Source organism: Marmota monax, unplaced genomic scaffold (assembly GCF_021218885.2).
Source record: "Marmota monax isolate L192 unplaced genomic scaffold, Marmota_monax_Labrador192_F-V1.1 WCK01_AAM20220418_F8-fsc00002, whole genome shotgun sequence".
NCBI classification, from domain to species: Eukaryota; Metazoa; Chordata; class Mammalia; order Rodentia; family Sciuridae; genus Marmota; species Marmota monax.
Genome location: NW_026693571.1, coordinates 18,016,383 through 18,026,087, shown reverse-complemented (window position 1 = coordinate 18,026,087; position 9,705 = coordinate 18,016,383). Strand labels below are relative to the sequence as shown.

General features: G+C 35.7%; 1 protein-coding gene across 1 annotated transcript in view; it reads left to right on the top strand.

Annotated features, from left to right (window-relative positions):
- Positions 1-200: 200 nt before the first annotated feature.
- Mttp (microsomal triglyceride transfer protein) overlaps positions 201-9,705 on the top strand; it is a 51,726-nt gene continuing 42,221 nt past the window's right edge. Inside the window, exons 1-3 of the mRNA XM_046459096.2 lie at positions 201-361; positions 6,332-6,519; positions 7,770-7,913. Coding sequence (XP_046315052.1) covers positions 301-361; positions 6,332-6,519; positions 7,770-7,913 — 393 coding nt within the window. The 5' untranslated portion in view covers positions 201-300. The remainder of the gene's footprint in view (positions 362-6,331; positions 6,520-7,769; positions 7,914-9,705) is intronic.

Genomic DNA, 9,705 nt, shown 5'->3' with positions numbered 1-9,705 from the left:
CTGGCCTGGTTTAGCTCTCAAATTATAACTTTCTAGATTTTCCATAGGGAGTAAAAAATAAATAAATAAAAAGAGCAAGAGGCTAAAAACTACAGCCCACCTACGTTTAATCATTAATAATGAGCCCTTTGGTGAACCTAGGTCTGATTTTGGAGTTTGGAATCTGACCTTTCCCCAAAGATAAACATTATTGTCACAGGTTCTGAGGAGAGTCACTCCCTTGCTGCCTGCCATCTGAAGAGTCCACTTCTCAGTGACTCCTTGCTCAGGACTGGATGCAGTAGAGGGTAGCTGGTCAATATGATTCTTCTTGCTGTGCTTTTTCTTTGCTTCATTTCCTCATATTCAGCTTCTGTTAAAGGTAAGTTTGTGTTGTCTTTTGCTAAACTTTGATTTTGGTCTTTGGGGAGAAAGTGTGTGTGTGTGCATGTGTGTAGTGAATGAGTTCCTAACTAAACTATCTTAAAGCTGTGTGATTTTGGAATGTTCGTGAAAGCAAGACTAGGTTGATATGAAAACTAAATTCAACTTTCTTCCTCCATTTTCCTTTTCATTTTAGTCTTTCTTACCAGTGGGTTTCTAGCTTCAGTTTCTCATTCCGGGTTTATTTTTAAAAGAGGAGGAAAAGAAGCTAGCTATTGTTACCCATGGCTGTTGGTAAAGCTGAATGCAACTCCCTTCATTTGAATTGTAAAACAGGATTTAAAAAACCTCCAGTACTTAAATTTCCTTCTAGTTGCTTAGCAATGTGACATCAAGAAGAATTAGATCCAATGAAAAAGGCATTTGATTTGCCAAAGAATTATGAATGAAATGGTAATGCATGTGTTTAACCCATTACCATTCAAAAGTGCTAGAATAATCACAGTTGGTGAATTAAGAAAATAAAACTACATGATATGAGTTTAAGAAATAAGACTTATCTTTGGAAAAATAGTGTAGTGAGTTAGTTTTTATTTTAAGATGAAATTGATTAGGTTATAAATTGATACCCCCAGAAAAAGCAAGAGGAAAAAAAATCCATATTTTTTGAGAAATGGTTTCAAAGGGCTGTATAAAATGTACTAATATGGAAACTTATTTTAAATCAGATAGATTATAAACTCCTTGACTTTCTGAATGTTGCTCTGTATAAAATTGTCACTTTTTAGAGACTTAAGACACACTGTTAAAACATGTCCATCTAACAAACCACTTAACAGGGACCCACTTATAAAACTACTTACTCTAAGAAATTGATACAAAACAACTCTTTGGTAAACTTTTAATATCTGTTTGGGATAATGTGGCTTTTGATTATAAAGCGAAATCTGTATCAAGATTTTTTATGCAGGAAATTTCCCGGAGAAAAAACGGCAAACTTTGTCATTGGAACAATGAGGACTAAATGTCAACTATTTCACCTAAACAAATTATAGATAATTAAAGATAAATCAGTTACACGAGTTTCTACACTGTATTTAAAGATAGTCCTTACTTGAATGAAAAAAATTTTAAGGAGAAAAAAGTGGTGATTTGTAAATAATATCTGAGAATTATTAGCATACTATTTTACTGCCAAACTCTAGAATATTTGAAGTATGAATGATACAAATATCATAATATCAAACCTAATATCATGATAGTTTTGAGAAAAATAATGGTGGACTTCTCAAATTTCTATTCTATAAACTAGGAAATTACAAATGCATTTATAAAGGATTTAAACACATATACATGCATAGATGCATATACACCCAACAGCACACAGGAAAATTGTAGTTTAGAACATGACAGATAGTTTGCTGTGTACAAGCTCAGTGGCAAATCCAGATTTTAGAACCTGAAACTTAAGCAATTTAGAGTCCATCTTTGAGAAGAGATTACAAAACTATCTTGTTTTTTCAAGGGATACTGAAAAAGATAAGGAATGTGTACACATCACTAGGGTCCCCTTCCAAAGTCCTAGAAGGAGCCTTTAAGCTTAACTGGTTGCTAAATGCATATTGCTTATTCCAAATATCACAAATAAAAAGGACTAGTTATTTCTACTTGCATGGAATGACCTTCAGTATTATAGTACCATGATTTCATTATAGATTCTTTGCTTTCATAATGATTTACATCTAAACAGCAAGCTATCTCAAAATTAGGCCATTCTAAATGTTGGAATCCCATGCATCACCTCAAAACTCATCTCTACTTTAAATTACCAATACAACTATTTAGTAATTTCTAAACTCTGAGTGGATGTTGAGGGCAGATTGGCACAAGAAGAGAATGGAGGAGAGGGCTGGGATTAAGATATTAGTAGAAGAGACTCTATGTGATTTGTTTAGTCTGAACTTTCTTAAAGACTCAAATTTTCCCTACTTTCTAGGGGAAGAGGTACTGGGGTCAAACCCAGGGGCACTCTACCAGTGACCTATGTCCCCAACCCTTATTATTTTTTTTATGTTGAGACAGGGTCTGGCTAAATTGCATAAGGTCTCAGTAAATTGCTGAGGCTGGCCAATTTACGATCCTTCTGCCTCAGCCTCCTGAGTCTGGGGATTACAGGTGTGAGCCACGGTACCCAGCCTTCCTACTTTTTCATAATTATACTTTGTAATGGTGGGTCGGTCTCAATATTATATTTGGGTGTTCTCTATATAACACTTTTTTACTTTCTGTTTAATTTTGCCACCAACTTTAAACCTGAATGGTTCCTTCACTTTCAGACTTCTCTCAGCCCAGCCCTACTCTTACTTTTTGGTCTGTTTACATGAATTACCTTTCCTTTTTCTATTTTACTACTGGCCTTATAGTTCTGTGTTGGATCTTATACTTCATCACCTCCTATCCTTTCCATTATTGCCCGGCTCCTCACACCTCATTTTAGATTACCTCTGCTTTGTCTCCATGCTTAAGCCAATTAGCGGTGCTATTTATTTTACCTAAGTTTTATGAATGAGTACAGTATTTTAAAATATTTTTTAAGCTTTCCAAACTAAGAGTTTTGTTGCTCTTCAGTCTTTTAAACACTCTAAATACATTTGAAGAGGCAAATTGAACAGATACTGACTCCTTTTTTGACTCAGCTTAGTTTTACTTTTGGTTTCACTAACATCAGTTCCAAAAAAGGCCATTGTGCATATTCTGAAGAGCAAATAACCTAAAAAAGGAAACTAAGTCAATAATATAACATGCCTCCGATTCCCAGTGTTGCCAGACCTCTGAATAACATAACAGAGAAAGAGGCAGGGTTCACAGTAAGAATACTAGGGCACACTAATTATTTGAACCATGTTAGGCTTTTGAGGCATTAGGCAAAAGAACAACATTTTAGGCCTGTTGAAGGCAGTAGGAAAAAAACCTTTGGTTCAACAGGGCTCTTTTCTTTACCTGTGCTTTATTCTCTTCAAGTCATAATCAAGAATTGATCTATTGTTCCCTTTTGTGTTCCGTTGAACAGTAAAATAAAAGTAAGAAAAAGAAATTAACTACATAATAGTTGTGAAAGCTTTGAAATTTAAGATAGACTACCTTCCTCCAATTTTTTTCGTAGTTATTTTAATCAGAAGGCACCTTCATGTAGACCACAAACTTGATTTCAGTTGAATTTGAATATTAAAAGTCTGCAGTATATCTACTTTATTGGGTCACACTTGGAGTTGGCTTCTGTCAGCTTTCCCATAGTGCTTACCTTTTAGAATTGCTGTGAAGATTAGATGATAAAAACATGTATTTATTTCTTTTATGTCCTATGCGGAATTTATTAGGTGTCATTAAAAATTTTTTAAATAAATAAATAAATAAAGCTTCCTATTTTCTCCAGCCAAAATATCTTTCCTGGTCTCAAAGCCAGTGTTTGTACCTCCTGCAGAATCCCCAGTTAAAATGCAGAAGAGCAGAGATGGGATGCTGGGGAAATCATCTCCTTCAAGATTTTTCCTGACTCTCTCTGCCTTCTGTATCTCAGACCTCAGACCCCCAACTTGATGTTTGGATAGTCTGGTTTTGTATGGACACACTTAGATACCTACTCTTACACCTCCTTTATCCACCTCTTGATTCCTATTAAATTCTTGTCCTCTTTCTTTGAAACTTCATCAGATCATGTAATACCTGAAACCTAAAACTAGGTCACCACTGAAACTGTGTGGCAAGCTTTCTGTCTCAGCTCTGAGTCAAACTCCAAGTGTATGCAGATGTCCTCCCTAGTCTCCCTGACACCATAGGGCCCTATCTGACTCATCTCTTTCTGCTGTGTTTTTCATTTGCTTGGTTGCAGCCCTTGTAACCTACAGGCCAGTCCTGCATCACACTGCAGGGATCCTGCTCCAGGCCTCTGCACTTGCTACTTGTGCAGAGGGAATGGGGAGTCCAAGTGGAAGTGGAGCAGGGCAAACTCTTCCCATAGTTCTCCATGTGGATAGCCTAAAGCCTTCACTTTCCCACAGAGGTCTTTCCCTCAGCATCCCCATTCCCTTCTGGGTTTCAGTAGTTTTCATTCGCCTTTCTAACATAGTATATCAATTGCTCCTGTGCTTATTTTTGTTTTACTACTCATCTCCCCCTCATTTGGATGTAAATCCATGAAGGTAGAAATTTTGTATCCTTGTTAGTTTGCACAGCCCCAGAGTCCAGAAAATTGCCTACCATCCAGCAGGAACTCAGTACATCCTTGTTCAATAAATGAGTGAATTTCTATCTCACTCCCTAGAAATGGAAAATAATTCAATCTAAAGTTTCCAACATCTATAGTATAAGCAAGAACATGGTCTCTAGGGCTAGATGACTAAGGTTCGAATTATGTCTCCACAGCTAATTACCTGGGGAACTTTGGGTAAATTGTAAAATCTCTGAGTTGCTCAGTTTCCACATTTGGAAAATGAGTAATGCTACTGCTTAACACAGTAGATTTTTATGTCCATACAAGAAAACTAGAAACAATATATTTTGACCATTTTTTTCTCCAGGCAATATGTGCTTTAGTGGGTAGTGGAGCCAGAGCAATAGTTAATTACTGTGTAGATGGTAAGGGCTCTTCAGAGGCCTTCTTAATTTTTTTTTGTTTTTTGAAAGTAATTTTACTTCCTTTTTCAGCAATCTCAATTTTGATGTAGCTACTCCCCTCTCTTTCCTGCCCCTCCCTCCATACATATAGTTCTTCAGGAAGAAAAGTGATGGCTGCCTGTTATAGTTAACTTGGTAATAATGTAACCTCATTAGTCCTAAGGAGAAACATATACTGAATTTTTCTTGATAATCTCTTGAGACCCATTCATAGAAAATATACCCACCCCAAATTATATGACTATAAACTCCAAGTCATCTCTGGAGAAGGCTTACTTGCTCCTTCTTTACATTTCTTGGGGATAAGTTAAATTGAATTGGAAAAGTTCCATATGTCAGTTTCTTGGCCCACAATACTGATGTATGTGTGCACTCTGTGATATTAACTGGCCCCTGGTGGAGTTAGAGATGTAGCTCAGTGGTAAATGGCTTCCTAACATACATTATGTCCTAGGTTCAGTCCCCAGTACTAAATTCATATAAGTAAGTAAAAAATTGCCCCTGGTCAAATTTAAGCCTATGCTAGGACTTTATGTAGTAAAAAAATCACTTTATTTCAGCAAACCTAATTTAAATTTATTTAGTTGTAGTCTTAAAATGTACTTTTGTACGGGGCCTGGGGTTGTAGCTCAGTGGCAGAGCACTTGCCTTGCCTGCATGAAGCCCTGGGTTCAATCCTCAGTGCCACATTAAAAAAATAAAAAAATAAAGATTTTTTTAAAAGTACCTTTGTACTAAAAGTTTACTAAGTAAATTAATAAAGTACATGGGGGCTTATTTTTTAAATAGCAAAAATATCCAAATTAAAGAAATGCCCTTCTAGAACTACTAAAACTACTTTGGCATCCAACTGTTGGCATTAAAAATATGGAAATTACATATGGTTCTTATTAATTATAAATAATTTTTAATAAATGTATCAAGTGACTCCTATTAATTAATTGAGCTCATGTTACATAATAAGAAACAATACAATGGCATTTTCTTAAAAAAAATGTTCTTTTGTTCAACCAGGTTAATATTTGGATAACCTGATAACTGACAAGAGGTACAAACTAAGGTTTTCTGAAATGGGAATTTGTTTTTTTGGTTGTCTTATTTATATTTTCTAAGCCACTGATCTCACACAGGTGGAGGAGCAGGACCATCTTTGCTTCAGCAGATAAGTATCTTTGTATGTACTAAGCCCCCAGTGAGTACCAGTGAGCTAGAGGAAGGTATTGGTGTTAAGTCTCTATGTTCCCTGGCCTAACAGCTGTCTTACAGATTGACTTGTGTTACTCTCTTTATGCAGGTCACACAACTGGTCTCTCATTAAATAATGACCGGCTGTACAAGCTCACCTACTCCACTGAAGTTTTCCTTGATGGGGGTAAAGGAAAACTCCAAGATGTTGTGGGCTACCGAGTCTCTTCCAATGTGGATGTTGTCCTACTGTGGAGGAACCCTGATGGTGATGATGACCAACTGATCCAAATCACAGTGAGCATTTTCTGCTAAAAACAAAACGCACACACACACCACACACACACACAAACACACACACGGATTAGATGTCAACATAGTCTTTTGAGATATGTACCATTTGATAGCACTTGTGTTGTGCTCTTCATTACATAACTATTTTATTTGTTATTTTTCTCTAAAATCAGTGCTAGATTCACAGTTTTGAAGTTTTTGCTGATCAAAAGTGATCTTATTTTTCCAAATTGATGAAGCAGGTACTATATGCTTGTGGGCAACTGAAGTATTTTGTCCAATTCTGTATATTAATCAGACATTAAACTGGAATCCATTCAAAATGTTCTTGGAGTGAGGGATCTACAGTCCATATCATGTGAAAAACAATTGAGACTACTCTATGTGAAAAGCAAGATATATTAGGAGATTCTTGATTTAACAAGAGGAATCACCATTGAGGGAGTACAACTGTTTTGCATTCTTCCCAAAGAAAGAACCAAGATTGCTCTTACACAGCACTATTTGGTCAATATGGATGGTTTAGATTCATATATTGAGAATGAAGTTCAATTACATGGTCTATGATGACTCCATACTTGCTTTTCCAAAACCTAAAGACAATAGATTTTTTTAAAAAAAATAAAGTCAGTAATTTTTCTGCATATTAATGTGAAATAGGTACAGGAATCAAGTACTTGAAACAAATAGTTTCTGATGTCATTTACAATAAGGCTCGATGCAACTCATTTACCAAGTTATCTTTGCTTGGATGTCTCTGGTGGTTGTTGTATTTTTCAAATAGTATCAAAGCATCATCATCCACTTCTCTGAGCCATTTCTCAAGAGAACAATAAACTATTCTGCAAAAAATCATTACATAAATCCTTGTTCAGATGGTTTACCTTTAATTTTATATATACAGATATGGTAGAATGGGGCAGGAGTCCTTTCAGACAAATAGTACAGAAAGCAATGTGATCAGCAGACAGCAAAGGCTCAAACAAGTGACAAGAGTGAAAGAGGTGTGGAAGAGCTGTAGTCATATTGCCGTTATAGTCTGAAGTCACAGGATTCTTGAGTATTGATGTTTTGCCTAATTTGAAAAATCTAATTTTAAAATACCCTCTCCATTCTTGTTAAGTTACAGTGGCAAGGTCCTATCCTTCATGGATTGAAAAATGACAAGCTTACTTGGTCTATTACTTTGTCATTTTATTTTCCAAGAGGCAGACATCAATGCTTTTCTAACAGGCTTTTATACATGACTCTAGGTAACAGATGTAAAGGTGGAAAATGTGAATCAGCAGAGAGGAGAAAAGAGTATCTTCAAAGGAAAAAATCCACCCAAAATCATAGGAAAGGCAAACCTGGAAGCTCTGCAAAGACCTGTGCTCCTTCATCTAATCCGTGGAAAGGTAAAGGGATTTTGGAGATTCCACATCTTTCTTCTCCAACTTGCTATTTTTCTTCTCTTTGTTAGATATTATTTTGAGGGAATCATGTTGTCACTACTTTTGTAGTAAAAGGAATTATTTCAGGAACAAATTTTTAAAAATTGCAAATGAAATGTTTTCAAAGTAAATCAATGACCTGAATTCTCTTATACCTTTTAGACAATTTGTTTCCTACTCTTGTGAAAATCTTTACAGTAAAGTATTTATTGATGAGAAGCACTATTAAAAAGTATATTCCTTATTCAGTTAGAAAAAGTTGGGATGGTATAACACAGCAAGACATCACAGCATGATTAGATGAATTCAAGAAAGTAGACAAATTAGAATGAAATGATATATCTTAGATAAATAATATTAAATTGTTTCAAGGGTATCAATATCTAGCCAAAGTACAAAGTCAAAGCTTTTAAAGGGCATGGAATGTCTAAGGTGTGGTTGATTTTTTTTAAACTGCTTAGAGATTCTTAAAAAAAAGATTCTTAAAAAACTATAACTTGGAAAATAATTTAATGGTTAAAATAAAGAACGAATGCTATAATATGCATTTGAAAATCTGCTTGAGATATTCTGCAACAGGTCATTACTTATGGTTTGAACATTGTCTAATTTAAATGGTCTTAATATATTTAGAATTGAGAGGCAATTTTTCACAGGTACAGGGGTTTGAACCCCTGGTGCTACATTCCCAGTTCCTTCCTTCCTTCCTTCCTTCCTTCCTTCCTTCCTTCCTTCCTTCCGAGATAGGGTCTCACTAAGTTGCTGAGGGTCTTGCTAAGTTGCTGAGGCTGGCCTCAAACTTGAGATCCTCCTGCCTCAGTCTTCCAGACATGCCCCACTGCATTACATTTGTGGGTGTGTGTATAGAAGTTACAGATATTTCACTGGAATAAACAAAAATACATCAGGGAAGAAGAGAACTCAATTTTAGGCAACAAAGTAGAAAAACAGAAAAGGAACACTACAGTTATAATTCTGCATATCTCTAAAATTGAACTTTTCAGATTCAAATTAAGGATGAAAACAAATATTTTAAAATAGAAACTTCAGACATCTCTATTGCTAATCAGGATGCACATTTTTACTTGTATAATGTACTGAAAAGAGGCTCACAAGAAGGAATATATATATATATATATATATATATATATATATTCAAATATATTCATATTTGGTCATAGGAGAGGTGAATATATATATGTATATATATGTATATATATATATACATATATATTCACCTCTCCTATGACCAAATATGAATATATATATGATGTATGTATTCACCTCTCCTATGACCAAATATGAATCCCCGTCTTCAGGAATGCTTCCTCTTCTCCACTTGTCAAGACACTTTCTGCGTGTGGGTTTTGCTCACAGGCCTGTTATTTTGTACAGTTCATGTCCTTCCAGACAGTTGGAAATGACCAGCCCTCTTTAGAACACTCTTGGCACTTTGTAGCTCACTGGTGGCCCTTATCACTTTTCTTTGGACCATTTGCATTCGTTTCTAGATTGTGACTTAGGTGGAGGAAATGCCCATTCCTCTTTCTGTTCAAGCCCCCTCCTCTACTTCATGTTCTCCCACTCCCTTTCTCTACAAAGTCCCCAAAACCATTCCCTGTACTGACTGGCGTAGTATTCCATAAAGTCTTACCCAACACCCTCCACAGCCCAGAGCCCCTGAGCTTATTTCTGTCAAAGCCTGTATCAAAGAGTATTGCAATTTTCTCTATTTATCTGCAGTCTACATTCAGAA